At 35.9% G+C, this 23,234-nt stretch overlaps 2 protein-coding genes across 3 annotated transcripts; both read right to left on the reverse strand.

The window, feature by feature from the left end:
* Positions 1-2,418: 2,418 nt before the first annotated feature.
* LOC148844543 (ethylene-responsive transcription factor ERN1) lies at positions 2,419-3,635 on the reverse strand. Its single transcript, XM_088955253.1, has one exon. It carries the CDS (start codon positions 3,345-3,347, stop codon positions 2,547-2,549), a length of 801 nt encoding a protein of 266 aa, XP_088811379.1. The 5' UTR covers positions 3,348-3,635; the 3' UTR covers positions 2,419-2,546.
* Positions 3,636-5,715: 2,080 nt separating this feature from the next.
* Positions 5,716-19,508, reverse strand: LOC148844544 (uncharacterized). 2 transcript variants are annotated; one of them, XR_016102169.1, is made up of 21 exons: positions 17,918-19,261; positions 17,446-17,649; positions 15,155-15,259; positions 14,447-14,512; positions 14,202-14,366; positions 13,079-13,153; positions 12,818-12,972; positions 11,282-11,417; positions 11,121-11,190; positions 10,896-11,023; positions 10,719-10,775; positions 10,428-10,613; positions 10,180-10,272; positions 9,382-9,467; positions 9,210-9,276; positions 9,054-9,120; positions 8,837-8,973; positions 8,136-8,227; positions 7,922-7,988; positions 6,919-7,140; positions 5,716-6,220 (listed from the first exon to the last, which is right to left on the reverse strand). XR_016102169.1 is itself a non-coding variant. In XM_088954489.1 (20 exons), exons 1-20 carry the CDS (start codon positions 19,145-19,147, stop codon positions 6,976-6,978), a joined length of 3,351 nt encoding a protein of 1,116 aa, XP_088810615.1. In that variant the 5' UTR covers positions 19,148-19,508; the 3' UTR covers positions 6,477-6,975. The 2 variants fall into 2 exon arrangements, 1 of the variants encoding a protein (XP_088810615.1); XM_088954489.1 differs by lacking the exon at positions 5,716-6,220 and having other exon boundaries at positions 6,477-7,140; positions 17,918-19,508.
* Positions 19,509-23,234: the final 3,726 nt, after the last annotated feature.

Raw genomic sequence — 23,234 nt, forward strand, 5'->3', positions numbered from 1 at the left:
AAGACCCCAGATAAAAGGTTCAAAGTATTGTTATTTGATACGTATCGTTTAAGACACTTTCAATACGCTCCTATAATACGTGTATTGGAGGTCTGACTAGTTCAGGGGATGGAGGGGGTCCTAGATCGCTCCTTTGAATCAATTTGAAAAAAATAAAAAATAAGTATCAAAATGCCCGATACACCCCTACCAACGTATCAGACATATCAATATTTCAAATTTTACCCAGATACAATTTGAATTATGGGATTAGATAGGATTGGAATTTAAATTTTAAATAATTAGGTTGTATTCGAAGGATCTGAATCTGAATCGATTACAGCCCTAACCCCCAAATTAAAGATTTAATCAAATGAGTAGTTAATACTTGTCCATAAAAAGTCGATATAAGGTGGGGTTTGAATTGATGTAGACAGGCAAATTTTCCAAATTCAGAGATTAGGTAGAGCCTATGTCAAAGAAGGAAGCTCAGTACTTTTGTTGTATCGTAGTAAAGAGGGAATTTTACCAATAAACAGTGGCGGAGAAAGATGGAAAAGGGCTACTTTGTTGATGCTAGTTCACTGTGAAAAGACACAGTGAGGTGGAGAAACACATGGATGCATTTCAGCTTATCTCTTTGGTAAAGCAAGATTCTCTTTTTGTTTTTTCTTTGTTTATATGGGATAAAGACTCTATGGGGATTGGACACTCTTATTATCTTTTCTCTTTCTTTTGTTTCTGTTTATTTGTTTGTGCGGTAACGCGGCTCTGGTCCCACAAAGGTTTTAGTGGATTGATGGGGTTAGAAATAAAGCTGCAACTTGGGTGGGTTTGTGGGTTCGGGCCTGATGGCTGATTCTGTCTCAATTGGTTCGCCCAATTCCTCAAGTCGGATGCCCGATTAGGGATTCATGTAGGGCCCATTGGCACAATACCCAAAGAGCTTGCATTCCAACAATATAAGTTGGAAGCTGTATTTCCTCAAGGGGAAAGATACCCAGACCATCTACCTAAACTACATTGACATACGCCCTTGGCTGATGAGAGTCTTTAACCCCAATCTCATTTTAGTATAATAAAATAGGATGATAGAGATATTGGTGAATATGGGGTTACTGTAATTTAGGAGAAGAAGCTCTGAGTCGCGTCTGAAGATACTGTCTTTAGAACGTTATTTGCTCCCACTCAGTTTTACTGAGTTTGCTGTTGGGTTACAGGCAAATTCGTTCCCAAGATACAACAGAGCCTTAGGCGAGAATCTGCAACCAACAAAGTTGAAGAGTCCAAAGAAACCTTTTGTGAGACTGTAGCAGACTGGACTGAGAGAAAGAGAGATAGTGAATTTCGAAATTGTGTTTTTGGAGTCAGATTCATGCTCCTTAAATAACTTGTGAATAGGTATGAGAAAAAGGTAGGTGCTGGTTTAGAGAAGGCACCTTGAATAGTCACAATTAAATTGTGACTATTTAAAAAGTTGTTAACAGTTTGTGACTATTAACTTTGAATTGTGCCTCTTGATCACACCCGATCGAATCGTGACTGTTGATCTCATCAATGGTGATCAACGGTCATCAACGTACCAAAACTAGAGCTGCCCATCGCAAGCCACGCGGGTGTGAGCAAAGTGCACCTCACACACGCGTGCGCGCATGTTGCACGGTATCGAATCCCCATACTCTCCTCTACTAATTCTAAGGAGTGTAAATCAGCACCTATTGAAATATTAAAAACAAAATTTATAATTTTCCAATGTGGGACAAGTTCAAAATTAGGTTTTTTGTAATAGAAAAACTGATTTTTTCAAACAAGTGTACATGTGCAATTTCTCATGTAATTGACCAATCAAACCCATTGGATTTAATCTCTTATGAGATTAAAATCCAACAATCTCCTTGTTGTTTGGCTTCTCTAATGGCATAAATTTGCAGGGTTCTATGGTGAAATACCACCATCTTTTATTCTTTTTCCTCCATTTGAAAATTACAAATGCAAGCAACCTTTTTTGACTTGTAAGGGCGCTATGGTGAAAGACCACCATCTTTTATTCTTTTTCCTCCATTTGAAAATTACAAATGCAAGCAACCTTTTATGACAGTGGAAGATGACAGAAATTCTTTAATACCACAAGACAATAGAGCTGGCCATTGGATGCCTCGTAGAGATCACCACCTATCTCATGAGTTATGACGCATTCCATTGACCAACTGGGACACACAGAATGGTTTCAAATTTCAATAATGGAACTTCAAATTCAACGACCACTGCACAATCAGACGGCTAACCTAATTACAAACAATGTTAAAGAGACCTTGATGCAAGAGATCAATGTTATCCTACAACAGGTTTCTTTGATTCTTTCAAGGTTTTTATGGGCGCTTTTTTATTTTAATTCCAAGAAAAGTTCCTCAACTAATAAACGGGGCCATCTCAAAACTGTTGTGGGAATGTAAGAAATTTAATCCAAAGAACAAATTAAAAAACGTCTATATCCCGTTCTTGCATCTTCTGTAACCAATCTCAGAAGAGAAACAAAGGAGAGGAAAAGAGGAGATGTTGACCAACCATTAAAAGGAGCAAGACAACTGACAGAGAGGAGGAAGATCCCACAAAGTATCACTAAGATCATGAACTGTCTCTTGCACCCCATTCATCGGATAGAACGACGACATCTGCTTTTCAACTTTCAACCTTTCAAATTCTGCCACCTCTGATTCCGATGCCTCCGGCAAGCCAACATTCATTGGAAAATCAAACCCATCTTGGGTGAAGGAGAACTGATCAAAAGAGGAGCCAGTTGCCCATGAGAGATCGGATTTTGATGAATCCAATTCGTGTTCTTCACCACTACAGTTGCTCAAATCTGGTCTATATGCATCATTACAAATCTGGGTCTCATGTATCTTTCCAAAGGAGGGAGAATTTCCACCTCTGTCACCATTACCAGTACTGCCACCTGTGCTGGTATAAGTTGTGGCTGTGGAGGTTCCTTCGGTGGAGGGATTATGAAGAGGTGGTTGTTTGACGACAGCTTTTTTATTGTTGAGGAGATTCCGAATGCGTGAAGCGAGAGGGGAATTGGAGGAGACATGGGTGATGAAGTTGGTTCGAGTATTGGATCCACGAAGCAGGCAGGCGGCCTCATCATATGCTCGGGCAGCTTCTTCTGCAGTCTCAAACGTTCCAAGCCACATCCTGATCTTCTGTGTTGTGTCCTTGATCTCTGCAACCCATCTCCCAGAGGGCCTCTGTCTCACACCAACAAACTTGTTGTTGGGATTAGTTCTACTTCTCCCCTTAATTCTGCTTCCTTTGCCAACTGAAACCTCCCCATGCTCATGTTTCCGTTGTTGGACGTGGAGCTCCATTGGAGATCTGTTCAAGATAGAAGTTGATTGTGACAAGAGAGAAATGGGTCTGATTTAATTAACAAGCAAGACGAGGAATGAGTCTCTCTAGTTATTATAAGTGTGGTTATCTGGTCCTCATCCACCCACATCCCTCTGGCTGCCCAAGGGAATTTATGACTTTCCTTTAGGTAGTTCAGTTGAGGTAGGTGTTTTCGTGTGTGTGCTTGTTATTTTATGCAACCTTTGTCTTTTAATTATCCCACCTTATTCTATTATTCTCTTGTTTAATATATAGTTTCTGATGACGAATCACTGTTTGTGTCAAACTCAAACATGAACCATGTCCTTTGATTAATTTGTTTCTATTTCTATACAAAAATGTCGTTTTTGCCTTTGCCCTTCACGGTAGTTCATGAGTCATGACTAACAAAAGAATAACAATGACGACTTCTGACCCTGTGCCTTATCCAGATCAACGCACTTAACCTTATTTTGCTGTAAACCAACAATTTTCTCTAAATGACATCAAGAACAAAGGGTTCTAATTCATTAAACCAAAAGCTCCCTAGTCCCACCCCATCAAAAGTCACAGCCATAGAGATTCCAATACATCAGAGAAAGCTACAAGTAACCAAACTGTGCTAATTAAATGGGAAGTTCGATCACAGTTTTTAAGGTGATGAGATTGGTTTTGATCTTTGAGAAGCATTAGAATTAGGATGCAATTGAACTAGTCATCAAAGTTAGGGTCATTCCGTAATCTTCCTCAAAAGCAAAAAGGTGTTAGCGTGTCAATTCTGTTTTTTCATAATGTCTACATGTATAGCTTTCACACAGGGCATCAAAGGAGTCCTGGATCCTTATATGAGAGTCCAAAGGCAGAATATCCCATTGTGCACGCCGCGTTGGATAACCTTCTCTCACGCCATCATACTCATTTATTTACTATTTCTCTCTTATTCAATCGGGTTTTCTCTAACCCTTCTTCGTTTCCTTTTGCGGTGAGAGTTGAGACGAGGGGGAGCGCCTGGGGAGGTTCTTCCTGGATCTTTCATAGAACATAAATCCATAGACTTCAATAAATAAATAAATAAATTGGGTTAAAAAGTCACATTCACTAGACCCAGAGGGTGGTTTCAAAAGAAAAAAAAAAAAAAACATTTTGACAATTGGAGGGCTAAAGGGCTTAAAAGCTGTATGAATTGGCAAGATACATCTCTTGGTTGTAGGCGAAGGTTTGAATATGACCTTGAAAATGGTTCTCTCTCTCTCACACACACAAAGAAAGTCTTCTAGGCAATGAATATATCGAGTCAAACAGGTCTAAATTCTGGATAAACGGAACCTTGTTTCTCCTCCCCCTCCTGAGGTTTCCGGTTGAAAAGAAATGTCTCTTTTGCAAGTCCTTGGATTCACATATGTTAGCGCATGCATGACCAGAACGGGACATGGGTGCATTTGCTTTTGGTTCTTAACGAACCAAAAGCAATTTTGTTGTGATGCTGTCGAGTGGCTCATAATATCAACTAAGCATCATGCCCACAAATCGAATATTGACCCATTTTTCACATCGGTATAGAAAGAATATAGGAAAGGCAGTTTCATCATTCATGAGACCCATCACGAAACACATGAATACAATTGAGGAAGATGCAACACAGCAGCAACAGGAAAGTATAGATAAAATTCAAAAAAAAAAAAAAAAAAAAACATTGATTTATGGCATTTTTTTATACCAAAAAATTCAGATGGAATAGGCATGATATCAAAAAATAAAAGTATAACAAAGACATCCTTTGATAGTTTGTTTACATGAAGTAATACGCAATTAGCTATAAGTACATTACAACACAATTTTACCAATAAATATACAAATTCCTAAAAATTAAGAACCAATATTTAAAAAAATTGCACTTCACATATAAAATAATAGATTTATACAAAAATGTTTAGCTAGTGTAGATTACACATAAGTGCATAACATTAAATTAAATAATAATAGGATGAAAACACATTCATTTTCAAGTATACGAAGGACTTGCTGAAAGATGGATTGCCAAGTGTTTGTTCTTGTCTAAAATAGAAGATATATTGCACATAAATCGCAGGTTATGGCATTACTCTCTTGCACAACACTAAAATATAAGCATTTGGGTTCAGTTGACAAATACAAATATACACAAATATGTATAGTGCAAAACCTTGCGTTTTGTATTATTTGCGATGGGCATATTTGCATTTGTACACCTTCCGATTTCCAAACTGGGCGTGTTGCTAGACAGAAAACTCAAAAGAAAGCTAGAAATGGGGACCATTAGAATTAACGCCAACAACAATGACAATTAATGCAACGAAGACCAAAGTCGTTAATTTATAAAACGAACTCTCTAAGAAATGAAAATTTGAATGGATTTCCTTTAGCTCATGAATAACTTCTATAATATTATCCTAAACATACCGATCATATTTAATTTAATCCACAACAAAGAAAATACAAGAACACCCCAAAAAGTTACAACACAACCTGTGGTCCTGTTCAAGTGTAGAAGGCAAAATTAAACAGGGACTCCTGTAAGGCCGAGACCAGACCACTTTAGCAACCACCGCTAGAAACGGAGCCTGTCATACTCATTACATTACAATCCCAAGTTCCCAACTCCCTGGAAGTAATGAAATATGATTGCAGCTCAATCATCTTATAGTTTTAGCGCTACAGCCAAGAAATAATAGTAGAGAGTTGGTCATGGTGTGGTCTCACTTCTCCGTCTTGAATTAATAATCCCCTAATCCCCTGCTGTATCATGAATTATCAAATGCCAAACAGTTACGCAGAGGGCAAATTTTGCATGCAATCTGAATTCTGTATTGAACAATGAATGCCATAACGGACCCTGCCTCACAAAAAACAAAAACGTTAAAGAAAGTTTCAAATCACTGAATTCCATAAATAACCAATGCTTTCATCTTGCAAGCCTTGCGAGTTGCGACATAGAATTTCTTTTATTACATCAAACAGATCAACTCACTCCCGTCTTTCCACGCTATAATAAAATAAGCTACATCTTGTCCTTGCATTAACATCAGCAAGGAATAATTGCATGAAGATAATACTGACAAAGGAGAACGTTTTCAAGGGAGACAATATAATAAATTGCAAATTGAAAGGAATAATATATAATTTAACTTCATAACTGTGTCCAGATTCCCACTTTCAGAAAGGACAGGGAAGAAAATATAAGAGAACAGAAGACGAAAAGAAAACTAAGTACCAAAACTGATACAAGAATTGCCTAATTGGCAATCCCCAACCTTGTGCACTGAACCGACTAAGAAGAACCTCTCAAACCCACTACTGACCACTATCTTATAATTTTTCCTTTCTTTTTTTTTTTTGGACATAAAACAGGACTATGAATGATTGTTGTAATATACACATTCTACAGCAAAACTTCTCTATTCACCCACACAAACCTTCACCCTCAATCAACACAATGACGCCGCATTGCCCGAAAAATCCACATCAATGAAATGATGGGGATATATTATGGAAAAAGAATGGGTAATAAACATATAATTGACACAAACTGACCAGGCATACAAGCATCTCCAAGTGAGGCAATGACAAGTCCACCACAGGCCCAAAAGACTAAGATGGGAGGATAGATTGCAACGCAAGCTGTTGCTGCGGCTGCAAGGATGACCAGGTCGATGCCAAGGTAGAGGGTGGTAATGTTTGCTGAAGCTGTCTCAACAGATTAATCATCCGGCTGGCAGTTTGCTCCGTTGCGAGATCCTTCCCTGCACATATAACCTACAATAGCCAATAAAATAAATCTATCATTTGTAACACTTCTGAGACCAAACATACAAGGTATGGCTAGGAAAAATGTAAGAAAAGGAACGAATAACCCAACCATAAATAGCAAGACTGGAGGAGGCAGTTGCCCCAGTTGGTATGTAGCATTAGTACATATATCAAGTACTGAATAGCAAAACTAGTACAAAATATTTAATTAGGCACTGTCTCGTCCAAATTCCTTTCCCTCTTAACAATCCAAATCAAATCATAAAATTGCCCAACTAGTGTATATATAGATTTTGGCCCAGTTAATTACTTGGATAGGAATACTTGTTGCCAGAAGGTTGAAGGACAGTTAAGGTCACCCCACATTTTTAGCCATAATTATCGCCATATCAACTATAACCAAATTCAAAAATAAGATTAAGCTAGAACAATTGAGAGGCATAACTTTTCCTGTATCATCCATAATTCACTTGAAATTATGAATATATTGTTCACCTGTCCTCATATCTCCCATTGTTCACATAGGAATTAGATTTTAATGTTAACACTGTTAGGAAACATGACGAAACAAATATCATTGCAATCACAAAATTTAACATTTCAGTTGCTAAGTAACATTGACAATTTGTAAAGGTGAAAATCCAGCAGTTCACAACTACCTCTAATATATCACTTAGAAACACATCAATGCCTATGATGCACCAAGCCTACAGTTGTACATACAGGCAGAAGCAGAGGAATGGGGTTACAACAACCGAACAGGAAAACATAAAACCAAAGAAATTACCTCGGCAAAGACTGCAACAATTTTAGGAAGATGTTGGTTGTTAGGACCCAAAAGCTCCCTATCAGACCTGCAAGGAAATAAATATATGGAACATAATCAATACCCAATGAAGTATAATAAATAAAACAAACCATGCAACAAGGTAAAATAGCATAGGAATATGGGAGAAATTTCAGTCCCATATGGCAAAACCTATAAGAGACCAAGAAATTACCTTTCCACCATTGAACAAAGCTGATCATGCACAATTTTTGCTTCAATGAGATCCCCCTTTATTGGCAAACAGCTTAACCAGGCAGGAACAACCTATTAAAAATAACATAACTAAGTTTAAGATGGCCCTTGCCAGCTAAATAAAGAACAAATTATACTGAAGTTCTTTTTGATAAATATAAATTATACTATAAGTTAACAAATTATACAGAAAAATACTTCAGTTAACAATTATGTTTTGATGCCCTAAATTATTTGCATAAAAAATAAACATTTCTAGAGTTACCCCTCATTTAACTAGACGAATAACATGCCTGGGCCGACATATCAACAATGTATAATACATAATCAGATGAGCCACTACAAATTTATATTAAAAACAATACTAAAATCATATGAATATAATTATTACTCATTGTTAACATTTTCCTCAAAAAACTCTCCAACTTAGTTCCAACAACTATTCCACTATAGCAAATCCAGAAAACAAAATTAAAGTCCTTATCTTTGAAACATGTCAAAAATTAAATAAAATATTAAACAAATAATGTCCTAAGGAATTATGAAAGCATACAAGTAGGTAATGTAAAATATAAATTCTGAAGGCAAATTAGTTGTCCAAAAACCCACACCCAAGAAGGTTTAAATAATAACATGATCAAACCTAAAACACAGAAGAATAAGTGTGTCATATGGAAGTACCTGAGCTGCATCAATGCTGTCACGATGGAACTGGCATATTTTCCCAAGAGCTGAAACGGCATTGTCATATGCCATTAAATTATCAGAATGTAGTGCATTAGGATGCCTTATCACAACATTTAACCTTGAAAGAGCCTCTGCAAAAGCCAATAAAATTATGTATACAAAGTAATGGGCATGATTCATTGAATAGCTGCAAGAAGAAAAATAAAGGTACCTCCAACAAGAGGTCTAAATACAGAACCACCGAACTCCGCACAAACACCAATTCCATAAACAGCAGCCTGTAAGTGTATAAAAAAGAAAGCCCTGAATGAGATCTATAGGACTTAACATGTAGGAAAATGCTAAAGACCCTAGTCAAAGTAATAACCTGTCTAACATCTGGATTCTCATCATTGCAGGCTTCTAAGAGGAAAGGAAGGTAAGTATCATAATACCTGTTCCACCATCAAGAAGAATAAACTCAATGTGATGCAACCAGCCACAAAAAAATAAACGATTATGCATTCTTAACTTAAATATTTACAAGGGGTATTGCTTACTTAAGAGCAGCTTCTCGGCATTGCTCTGCAACATCAACAAAAATGCAAATGGCAATCCTTCTTTCTTCAGCTGTTTTATCCTTGCCCTATTGATGATGAAAACTTTGTAAGCGAAACCAAAACACTATAAATGTTGTATAAAGCCACTAAAATTAATGAGTATTTTAAACCTTTCAATGAATTCATTGAGGATAAAATGTTCAAAAAATTCAAAACACAAAAAAAACCCTCAAAAATCAAATTAATGAAAATTGAACTATAAATTGAATTCCTTGTGAATATCCAAAGATAACAAAATTAAAAAGAAAAAAGCAATAAATTCACTCAAATAGTACCATAGACACTGCAATAGTGAAAGCCTCATGACAGAGCTGCCATTTTAAGTAGTAACATAGAAAAATGAATCATTGAATCCATAGCTAATAACAAAGACAAGTTCAAGCTAATCCAGTGTCAACGATTAGCACTTCAATTGTGAATAGTTGCATGTTTACAGGAAGCAATTAATCAAAGGTACATAATGAAATCCACTTACAGGGTTATTATAGTACAATTAGTGACACTTATGCATCAAAGAAAAGCAATACCAAAACATCATCAAGGGAAACATAAAAAGTGCAGTAATTTTTCAATTTTTTACTTGGCAAAAGAAACTGTTATAGCAATGCATGCATAAATAAACATGTAAAAAAACTTTCATTCTCCATTATATAAAAAGTATAGTTCCACTTATAATATTATGAACCATTAAGTAAGCCTACGAAAGGAATTAAGTGCATTTTCTAAATGTGAACTTACCCACATAGGAGTTATATATGTCGACAGCTCATCAAAAAATGGTAAGAATGATGCCTTGAATGTTTTAATCAAAGTACCCAAGCAATCGCCAACCTGGATTCAGGAAAAGAACAGAAGGCAAACTGAGTAAAAACAAAATGAACGACAAAGCAATGAAAGAGATTTAGATTCCTTAATGTAACATGGAAATTGCACAATGCAAATTAAAAAATGGAAACATAAAGAAGAAAGGGATTTTAAAAACAGACTTGATCAAATACTTCCTCCTCTTGCTCATTTTCTTCTTTTAGCAACTCGCCCTCCTCTGCATCAAAGTCCTCTGCCTTGGCTCTCTCTGCTCTTTCTCTTTTTCTAGTTGAGCTTGCTGTAATAACCTGTTTTATCTCATCCACGATGCTTCTCACCTGGCCTTCATCCAGGAGAGGTCCTGAAACCTGAAATGAAGCATAAGTGCTCGCAAGATTCATCATCAACTTCTCCATAAGAAAAGAAGAAAGCAAAACATGCAGCCTCAACCACATCAGAAGCACAAGTCAAACCTGTATACATTCATTCAAAGCGTCCAACATGCTTGCAACAATTTCTGTCTCAGGCTCCTGCTATCCAGGAGTAGTTAGAACTCAACAATAACAAGACAGACAACATCAAATTGGCTTTAGTTGGATCAAGGCAGTAGATTATCAACACATAAGAACCTATTAAAAAAATTGAATGACCTTATGTAAAGCTTCCACCAAGGCAGGTATTATAAAATCAGACAACTGTTTGATATATGACTCATTGCGTCCTTGTGCTAGCCCCTTTTCTACAGCCAACTTAGCCGATCGTAATAACTCCGGCATGGCTGGAAACAGAAAAAAAGATAGATCATGTCAAGAATCTTGTCAAAATATAGAACACATAATACGTGAATAAATAGAAACTGAAGGCTTAGCTAGTACCTGAAACAGCAGCCTTCCTAACTTCTTCGTGGAAATAAAATTTAAGAAGTGGAACCAAAGTAGGAGCTACCTGTACTATTACAACCACAATTCATTACCAATGTTATTTTCATTGCAAAGGCTAACAAGGGAAACCAAATAGACAATTGGTTGGATCTAACCTGATCAATCCATGGATAGAAACCCTCTTTTAGCTCATCAGCATAGCAACAAAGCATGTTACAGGCTGTGGCTTTCTCCTCTAGGACACTAGTCTTGATCCCTATCCTCTTGTCACCAAGGGTGATGGTCTCGATGCTGCAACAGAATTATACACTCAGCAAACAAAAGCAGGTATCATTTTTTTAACCAGCAACAAAAGCAGAATATGGGACTCTCACAAGACCCAAAAAACATACCACACTTAACAAGTTACCACACACAACTCAGTAGGCTGTTCATCAAAAGTTAGATTTCATCAAAATGCAACTTAAATATCATATTCAATTATTTGTGTAAACATTGACCATGGCATGCCACCTGAACCATAAAATTTTAATTTTCAGGAAACAAACCATCTTAACAACAAAAAAAGCCTATGATGTAGGCACAACCTTAGTGTCTATTAAATCTCACCAACCAAGTTGTCCTTCATTACTTCAATTACCGGAAATAGCATATACAAAGAAAAAAAAAAAAAACAAGCATGAAGACACAAAAACAGATAACACAACATCCAGAAAACAATCACCACAAGAAAGTGAACCAAGAGCAGTTGAAATTTATGAGGAGCTAACATGTTCTCCAGTAGCTTCACAATAGAGCCATGTACAATGGAGCCAACATTAGATAACAGCTGATCTTGAAAGACTCGTTGCTTTTGAGGTTGACATGTGATTTGTTGTTGCCTTGACAGGCATGCTCTAAATTATTGACACATGTTTCTCCCTCCCTTCTCTCATTTACTTTCTCTTCTCTCCCACTTCTCTTTACTCTAGCATTCAAAAATCACAAGAATGCCACATATAAGACAAACCTCCATCCTATATAATTGATTCTATAATATTTGAAAATTACAGAAATGCCACATATAAGACAAATGCATCTTCTTTACCTTGCCAATTATTTACGATTATGCCATCCTATAAATAAAATGCCATCCCTCTTATTTTCTCTCTTGTATTCTCTATCTCAGTTTTTATTTATTCATTTATTTATTTTAATATTATCTAAACATTATTTTATTTAATAAAATTAAATAAATTATTCATTTTAATAAAATAAAGGAGATGTGACATTGAGAGAAATATTTTAATAAACATTTATTTATTTATTTTACTAAATTATTTATTTATTTGGAAATAATTTACTAATGTTATTCTCTCCCCCTGAGATAGCCTATACCATTCCCATCCCAATAAACTTTTATTTATTTATTTATTTTATTCAATTTAATAAATTATTATATAAACAATAATTTATTTAAGAAAAACTAGGGCTGAACCAAAGGGTTGGGTACTCTTGATGGAGCTAAATTGACAGATCATAATTATAATGGTTATGGTTCCATTCAGCTATTAAGGTGTCCAAAATCGACTTAATGGCATACAATAAAAAGCCATTCACTTCAGCAAATATCAGATGACCATTAAACCTATATCACAGAAAGCAATACACCGTTCTATAATAAAATATTAATATTTAGTTTAAAGGGAAACCTTTCATCATCAGACTCATCAATATCTTCATCCGAATCAGCAGAAGTGATGGTTACATCAGGTTTAAGTTGAGCAGATTGAATCAATGGGGGCATGACAACACTCATGTAAGGGAGGAAATCCTGCCCCAGGCACTTGCAGAGTCTAGCCCATGCCTGCAACATAGTTAACCATTTATTGTTCAATAGTGCCATCAGTTGGAAAGCATTTGTATAGTTAACACAGATTATCATATAGACAGTTGATACAATAAAACCACACCTGCAGCATATAACTTGTTGTTGGATCATCTGTCTCCATATGAGATCCCTGAAGTGTCATAAGGACATCCATAACCTTGCAAGACATAGCAAACCACATATGAGACCAGACCAATTGAATCAATTGAATGCTCTCTTATATTTTCAATCAATATTCAACACCAGACCAATTGAATTAGTAAAGGTCCAGTACATATTGGCAACCACAGTTGTAACTCAGAAACTGTCAAGGAAACGGTTGATTATATGACATCACTTAAAATTGTCACATTCATCTAAAGGTATATTAGTACTGAATCAAATGAATGTTTCTTATCTTTTCAGTAGGGGTACCGAACCGGCATTACCGGTTTTTGGAAAAACCGATAACCGAAAAGGAACCAAAGCCAATCAGTTAACCAGTTGACCGGTTTGATTCGTCAGTTTTACAGTTTTTAAATTTTTACAATATATATTATAAAAATATATATACTTATATATATAATGCATGTTTATTAATTCATACTATATAAAATAATATAATATATAATATACATAAATATATACATAATATATAGAAATATATGTATACCGGTTGGTTCGGTTAACCGCCACTTTCTATATTGGTTAACCGAAACCGAACCAACCAGAACGGTTAACCAAATTTTTTATTTGGTTCCAGACAGTTTTTTAGGTCAGTTTGATTTTTTTTTTTTTTTTGCTCACCCCTACTTTTCAGACCAACTGAATTAGTAAATGTTTAACTCCTGAACCCATGGTCCAGTGCATATTATTGACAACCATGGTTGTAACAAGGCAAATATCAAATGAAAGAATAAAAGGATAAGGGTTATTTAGGCACAGATTGGAAAGAGTACAAATACAAATAATGTACAGTACAAATACATGGAAAATAATACAAAATATAAGGTTTTGAACTCTATGTATTTGTATTTGTACTCCTTCCAACATGAGCCTTAAATGCTATCGTTACTACAAAACAAAAGCAAACAAGGAAGACTTCCATACTTATGTGTTCCATAGCCAATTTAGTAACACTTGCAAAACTAATAACTTTTTAGACATTCCACATTTGCAACTACAAAAGCAGACAAACATGAGAGAGATTGTATCCTAATCATCACCTGCTTAGCATCATCCCTAAACTTCTCTTTTCCAACAGCCATTCCTACCAAACTAATGCACTCCATGGATTTGGCACGAAGCATTCGGTTAGATTTATCAGTGGCATTCATCAATATAGCTTTCAGATAAGGCATAACAGCATCATAATATTTTTGGAAGTGCTCCTACAGAAATGCAAACCATGTCAGATCAAATAATTTCAAACAATAATATGTAGTCAACCATTACAGAAGGTTTCAAGTACCTGTGATGAATCAGCAACTGATGCCAAAGCTGTCAGTGCTCCCTCTTGCACCATTTGCTTACCATTCTGAAAAAGAGGCATAGAAATAAATAGCTAATCCCTAACCTATAGAAATCAAAGAATAGGAAACTTGGGCTTATGGCCCAAGCCCAATTTTCCCAACCCAAGCCCAGCCCACACTGTAAATTGATTAACTCAGGTTGGGATCGGGCCCAGGCCGGGCCTGGGTTGTTCAATGAACCCACTCTAAAATTATACATATATATGTATTTATGCAAATATGTACACATATATATGTATGTATGTAAATAGGTAAATATGTATACAAATGTATATATATATATATATATATATATATATATATATATATATATATATATGTGTAAATATGTATGCGTAATTAACATACATATACATATGTGTATAGTTGGGCTGGGTTCGGGCTACCTAAGGGCTAGGCCCAGGCCCGGCCCAAAAAATAGAAAAGCCCGATTTCTTGGGCCCAAGCCCAGTCCATGTAAAATTTCAGGATGGGCCGGTTCAGGCTTGGGTTGGGCCCGCCGAAGTTGCACCCCTAGAAAGTTTATACACAACATATAAATGTATGCAATACATCTACCAATATAAATGTATCCAGCTACAGAGTTTTATTATACATTTATGCAAGAAAGTATTTCTATGTGGATGATTATATTGACAATTATATACCTGTAGAAGCACAAGCAATTTGCTCACAATCCCATCTAAGTAAGGCGTTAAGATATCTGGTGTACAATTTTCACTGAAGTTCAGGACCGCTGAAGCAGCATGTGCCTATAGAAATACAAACAATAAAGAAAATGTCAACAAAGGTTTTAATTTTTAAAGAACAAAAGGAATGAAATAACTAAAGATTGCATGAACCACTGAAGCAGAAGAAAAGATCTTTGAGAAATAAAATAATATATCAAAAATATGATAATGGAAATTCCAGAGTTTATTTAACAAAATACATATCAGGCCAGTGTTTTGAAAGGCAAACAAGACAAAACAACTGATCAATTATGACTTCCAACAGTTACTCCAGAAGTTCAGGACCTTCAGGTCAACTCTTAAACATCAAATGGTTGCCTTAGCTAGAACATTTGCCATACAAAAGGAAACTGCTTGAAAATAGCTAGGGGATAATACTTTGATTGGATAATGATAGAGTTCTAGCATCACCACTTCCATTTACCTAATTAAAAAATATATATATCATTTTCTGGTCGTCAACCAATACATTTATGCATAATCCTTTTTTTCTACAGTTGAAAACACTGCTAGAAGTATTACTTATTGAAAATTGGAAAAAAAAAAAAGCAAAGCAACAAAAATGTTTAAACAAGAAAAAGAGAGAAAGAACACATCTTAAAACAGAAAAAAAAATAATGAATTTTATCACTAGGCCAACTAATAACATCAGTTGACTAGGCCAACCACTCACACCCACATTTCAGCACTAAACTGTGAAGCTCAATAACAAAACTTTGACTTGAGATACAACTCAAAAACGTTAATAGGTATTTGACGCAGAGTTGCAGGATGTGATGATGCCTAATGTTGGTATCAGCTATATGGGGTCATGGGAGGGGTGGACTGGATTACCATACTTGTCGACCCAAAATTTTACTATTGAACCAAGCAATGGCCCCTGGCTATGGATTCCTTGATATATACCAGAAATAGTTATTGCAACATAAGAAAACTAAAGGCTACATATGGATTAGGAGAATTCCGTGGTAGAAATGGAATCCACCCCTAGAACTATCTTCAGCTACCACTTTATTGCAATGAATGAATGAACAACATAAGCAAATAGGGGGTTCTCGGAGGTTGTGGGTCCGAGGGAGTGGTCAGGGGTCTGGGAGCGGAGCCCCCAACCCAGCCGTTAGACTCGAAAAAAAGCAAAAAGCGCAGAATTTTAAAAAGGCGTGCGCCTTTTGAAAGAGGTGTGCCTAGGACCTAGGCGAGGCGCATACCCCAAAATGCGCCTGCCTGAGGCGTGCCTTTTAAATCGCTGGGTGAAATTCACTTCCATTTCCAATGATTGATCCAAAAAAATGCTTATATAGTCTACCTACCATAATCCTAAAACCATATTGGTAAGAGAACCTCAATTAATCTAGTGACCAAAATATGCAACACTGAGATAAACCACCTTAAGGTTACATCTAATGGCAAAAAAAATCCAGTTTAAACTTGTAGAAGTACAGCTGCTATCCACCCTTAATGATAATACCACAATAAGCAACTGGTACTAACATCCAACATTATAGCTACCTATACCCTGTTTTCTAATGTTGATTCTATTTTCTCACCAGCAAATGCATTTGGGGTTCCAGTTGGGATTTAGTATAAAGTGCATCATGGAGTTAATTAAATTCAGAAGGGAAAAGAAAAACAAACAATTAAGAAAAGAAGACCATTTGATGCTTAAAAACCCCATTGTAGCAAATTCTAAGACCCACAGAAGTAGTAGGATAATATATCTTCCAACCTCCTGGCTGAAACAATATTAGATAGAAATTAGATACCAGAAACTGGTTATGGATCTACAAGTTGCGTATTTGCTAGATCTATTGCTGGATCCCCGATGGAGATACACTGTGTCCTTGTCTTAACTAAAGCATGTCATAGTCCTTACCACAATCACACAATACAAGTTGTATAACTGTTCACGAGAATAATAGAGATTATTAGAACAGATACAGCTTAAAACCTATTGCAATTTTTATTGGATGCTATAGTTGGTTGTAATAATGCATAGTTAGAAAATGAAAAGACAAACATTATCACCCAGTAAGAAGTATTCGAGAATAGAAGTAGAAATACCATGCTTACTTGCACGAAAACCCACTTAAATGATTGGCTCTAATTGTTAGCAAACCGTCAGTGTGGAGAGGGGGGAAATAATTTCTGTAAATGCGTTGTGACAGACCCTAGATCGGATATCATACAAACCTAAGCCATCAACTAACCTGCACCCGGGGATTCTGGAAATCATCCATAGCAGCTGCTAAAGCAGGTAACACCCGTTGATGGTATTGAACTTGTAACTCCGGGCCCAAATCCGTAGATAATTGTCCGATTGCATTAATAGCTGCCCACCGCACGCGAGGATGCGGATCGTGGAACGAGTTCAAAACCATATTTACCACTTGTTCAAGATTCTTTAGCATTACCTGTATCAAGACAGGAAGTACAAATGAAAAAAAATATACATAACATTGAGCAAGAAAGGATCAGAAACAGTTCTTAGTTAGATATTGCTTTTGAAATTAAGCTGAAACCAATTAACCAACCACTCTCCCCACATAAAAAACAGAAATATGATAAAAATAACGAACGAGGAAATATAAGCTTAAAAAGTACTCAAGAATTAAGAGTCAAGTATCAAAATTTGTACGTAACAGTACCATTGATCAATTGGTCAAGAAAAAAAAACAGTACCTTTGAGCATCCCTCTGCAATCTGAGCAAGCGCAATAAGTGCTGCATGATGCTTCTGCCACTCCGGAGCTGCAAGGAATACCGGCAGCAGTTCTGAAGCAACTGGAACAATTGTATTACCACCCAAAGAAATAGAAAGCCGATCCAAACACTCCTGGGCAACACTATAGTTGCTAGTCTCCCCAGCATCTTCATCCTCGCTCTCAGCATTGTGCCATGCAGGATCATCCTCAATATCCAGAAGCATCTTCATCAAGATCCCAAACAATCTATGAATAAATTGCGGCAACTTCCGCATCATCCCCGGCGCTCTCTCCCTCGCCTCAGCAAGCGTGATTACGAACTCAATCGCTAGATGTCGCGTCCCCTCCTCCAGAGACTCTGCTTCCGCTATCTGCAGCATCGAACCAACCACATCCACTAGCTGCCTCCTCAAGAACTTTGGCTCTGTCCCAGCCAACTCGATCAAAAGCTCAAGTGCTTCTTGCGCCGTCGACTCTTGACCGCAATTCAATGCCTCTGTCAGTGTCTGCATCATCGCAGGTAACAAATCTTGAAAGCGATCCCGGTCCGATGCACTAGACAAGCACTGAATAAAATTAATCGCCGCACCGAGCGCGGCGATCCGTACATCGGAGCTCGAAGATGAAGCCAAGCACCGCAAGAACACCGAATGAAGAGTGTTAACGTGAGGAATTAAGGTTTCCCCGATGTACTGTGACAACTGAGCAAACATCAAGAGAGCGGATTCTTGAAGCCGAGGCGAATCAGAAGTGACGCACTGGAACATAAATGGGAGAAGCTCAGGCCACGCGCCATCGGGCAGAATCCCCGACGCGAGCTCTGATACCGTGTCGCAGAGCTTCTTCGATATTGTCTTGGCATCCTCCCGTTGAACGCAGACGAGAAGATGAGATTTGAGCTGCGCTTGGGTCGTCGGCGACAGTCGAGGCCAGATATACGAGTCATCGCGAGTGAGCTGCTTTCGGAGAAGAATCGCTGCCATCGCTCGGAGCTCGGCATGAGGAGATGACTGGAGAAGGTGGGCGAGTTTAAGAGACAGCGCGTCAGGGTGGTTCTGCTTGCAGAGATTGAAAATTGTTTCTGCCTGGGAGCGTTGTTCATTGACAGATGACATGAGATGAGATATTAGGGTTTCGAAGGGAGCCAAGTCGTGGCCGAGGATGGCAGCCAGTTGGGCTTGTTGGAACTGAGTTGAATCAGAGTCCATGGCAGCCACTGTCGAGTTAAGGTTTGCGTTTGCAGAATGAAACGAGAGAGAGAATGAAGAGAATCGATGGAGGCGCTCTTGCTCTCTCTCCCTATCTCTATCTCTCTCTGCCCGGTAACGAGAGAGAAGGGTTTTTCTAGGTTTTGATTAAAGTGGTGATTTGGAGGATAATCATGGAATTAGGTTTTCATTAACGTGGTGATGGAGGTTAATTACGGTAACGCATGACAATTGGAATATATTAGCTGTTGGTTAAATAACTTGAAAATGTTAGCTTCATGATTTTTTTTTTTCGTTTTGGAGGGAAACAAAGAGGAACCACCCGGGTTCAGTGGAGGGTGAAATGGCGATTATACATTTCCTTTTCCTTTTCACGGCTTACAAATGCATCTTACACCACAAATCTGAATCAAGCCTCTGGACCCACTATATCAAACTGTTACCATGTCCCGAATGCATGGCATGTGATGCGCCTGCAAGCTATACGAGAAAAAAAGGCGTGGAACCTAAGCGTTGCTCTGGATGGAATATGCCCCTGATGGGAACACGTGAGAGTCCTGCCATTTGCACGTGATGGTTATTTAGGTAAAGGATGGATTACATGATGCGGCAGTTAAAGTATTGATGGGCTGTAAACCGTTGGATGGTTGACCGTGATGATGCAATGATATGATTGGTCGTAGTATGTTCTCTACGTTGAAATGGCTCCGGAGTCCGGAGTCCGGAGTGTTCTTATTCGGGTACGATACGAGAAGAACTTTAATCCTAAAAAAGTGGGGAAAAAATAAGTTTCGTGGTAAAGTGAGCCACCTTTTACACCTGGTTGGTTAGGGTGTTGAGCTGGATACATTATTGGACCAATGAAGGATTTTCTTTCCAATCTGAGCTGCCTTGAAGATAAATTCCTTTTAGGGAAAATTTACATTTAGCCACCCAATACTTTGGGGTGATCACATTTAATCCCCGAATTTTGTTTTGTTGCAAATGGCCCTCTGAGCTTCTAGGTTTCCGTAATTTCCCATACCTGTTATTGTTAGGGATTTTTGCACTGCAGTCCACCTCAGAACTCTGATTTGAACTGCAGACTTACAATAATTTAAATTTATAATTAGCTCCACCTATAACAACCATATTCCCTATGAATTGGCATCAATTGCGAACCGGCACCTACACTGAATTCCTACAACTGAACTGAACCAATCCGTGAACAATAGTTTAATCTCCAATAATTAAATTTAAAAATCTAAACAACAAAGTTTAAACTCTAATAATTATTGAAATTTTTTTACTAAATAAAAAAACAAAAATAGATTTATACATAATTATTAAAAATATATTTATCACAAAAAATGATAAATAATAATTTTAGTTTAGATAAATATATAATAAATAAAGATTAAGTTTTTAAAATTATTATTAATAAACAATATTTTTAAAGTTATTTTCTATAATTATTAATTGGTATAAATGAAATTAGTTATTTACAATATTATTTATTTAATGAAATAATATCATTATTTAAATTTTAAATTATTAATTACTTGTTGAATTTAATAATCCATAAAATTACAGTACTATTAATAAAAACTTTGTTATTTTAATTATTTTAAATCTAATTATGTTAAATTATCCATTATTTAAAATATTTAGTTATTTAACTAAATATTTAACATCTTAATCTATTTATTATAATTGAAATTTACTCAGTAACTATTTAAAATATTATTTTTAATATTTTGTAATTTAAGATATTTAGTTATTGAAATATTTAAATAATATTTTATTTTTATGTTATATTTTTATTATTCGAATAACATTTGGACTGAAGAATCCAGAAAACATAACTTATATTGTTTGTACATAATTTTGTGATGAATTTTGTAAAAATATATAATTATTAATAATATAAATATTATTAAATATTAATTACTTATTGAATTTAATAATCCATAAAATCATAGTACTATGAATACATAATTTTTGTTATTTTAACTATTTAAAAGATAGTTATGTTAAATATTTCATTATTTAAAACAAATAACTAAATATTTAAAATCTTAATTTATTTATTATAATCAAAAGTTATTCTAACTATTTAAAAGATTTTTATTATTTGAATAACATTTAGATTGAATTATCCAGAAAATCATAATTTATATTGTTTGTATGTAATTTCGTGATGAAATTTGTAAAAATATATAATTATTAATAATATGAATATTGTTAAATTGATTATACTTATTTTTATCCTTTTAATAAATAATTAAAAGTTTTTATTAAATTTTGTAAGAATATTTAAATAATTCTTAAATTTTTCAATTCAAACTCTCTAAGGTAAATAAGAATTAGAGATAATTTAGGAGATAAACTCTCTACTAAATTAGAGATAACTTACGAGAAAGTTGGGGATAGTGAGGGAGATTGTTTATGAGAAATTTTAGGATATTAGATTATTTAGGTTATTAGAACGTGTAGAAGAGATAGAGATTTTGGGAATATTTTTTGGGGAAAGAAGAGTTTCTAAATCGTAGTTTCAAAAATGACATGGATTTAAAAAATTCAAAAAAAGGATAAAATTTTCAACCAAAGATTGCTTTTCAACCCATTTAGAATTTTTTAATTATTTAAAATTTAAAAAATAAATACAATGCTATTTAAGCTCAACCACAACCAATTCAGTTAAGAAAAATGAATGTAAAGTAGGCATTTTTTAACACATTGCATCACATTGATGTTTTTTAAATATAAATTGTTCTCAAAGTATTGATGAATACATCTCTCTCTCTCTCTCTCTCTCTCTCTCTCTCTCTCTTTGGTAATAGATGAATTCATCATTCTTGAGCCATATTCAAGATGAGATTTGTTGAAAAAAAGGTCGAGAGAAACATATAAGACTTAGAATTAAAAGAAAAATATAGTTTTATTTTTTAGTAAAACAAAGAAAAATATAGTCACAAGCACGAATGTTTCATAAGATAAGACGAGGGTAAATTTGGGGTTTTAAAATTGTTGAAGAGATAAAAAGGAGTCTATTGTAAAACAGAGGTCAAGTGCCCAACTGTCACTTACCCCTAAGTACAGGGTGGTGGTGTATAATTTGTCCTTCCTTTTATCAGTCATCACCCGTCCAAATAAGAAGTTGGTCACTTATTAAAGGAAGATACTGCTATACTGGTGGGTTGGGCGGATTGTCCCAGGACCGGGCTGCAACCCCCGGTTGCGATAACATCGCCTTTTTATTACATAAGAAAACAAGGGATGTCCCTGGATGTCTGGTTGAAAAGGCAAAAAAACACACTGGTGCTTAATACATCCCTTAAAATATAAGGGGGTGTTTTTGTCTTTTAACATGTGTATTGTTATATAAAGTATCAACGGTATGTTAGTGGGTGTAGCTCTCAGGATTTAGATTTCGGAAACCTTTCATAAAATAAAATCCCATCTTTTACTATTCTGGGCCCCACCCCCAACCCAAGCTTTAGTAATCGGGACTGAGTGTTATTTGTTCAGCGATTGTGATGCCCGTTGCTAGTCTCAATCCTCCATAAAATTGAATTTTAGCAAAGGTTTAGCATAATGCTTTTGCTGTTCAGTGGGCGGCGGGCTATAGAACCAACGATAAGGTTTTATGTCAGTATTAAATATATGGGGCTCCATATCTTTTATAGTGGGGTCTATGAATTCATCATTGGTTACACTGCATAGGCAGATGTTGTTAAATAGGGAAAAATACCCACAGCTCATTATATAATTCTGAATTATAACTCCCCACAATTTACCAGTAGCCCCTATAAACCACATCCTGCATGTGGATTTAACACCAATCCATGGTCGGGATTCACTTTCCATATGGTGGGGTTAAAGAATTCTGAGCTGAATTGATCAGTTATGGGTTGAGCTTCAAATTCAACCCACAAATATTCTACACTGTTTGGGTCAGGCCCATTTGAATTTGGCAAATGCTAAACCCAGCTCATGAGTAAGTTTAATTGTCTATGGCTTTTTTTTTTTTTATACCAGGTTATTGATCTATGACGTTTTTTTAAAGGGTTCCACTATGATACCCGAAAGAAATGAAGAATGGTTC

This window comes from Nelumbo lutea, chromosome 7 (assembly GCF_056320005.1).
Source record: "Nelumbo lutea isolate HS-2025 chromosome 7, American lotus-T2T, whole genome shotgun sequence".
Lineage (NCBI taxonomy): Eukaryota > Viridiplantae > Streptophyta > Magnoliopsida > Proteales > Nelumbonaceae > Nelumbo > Nelumbo lutea.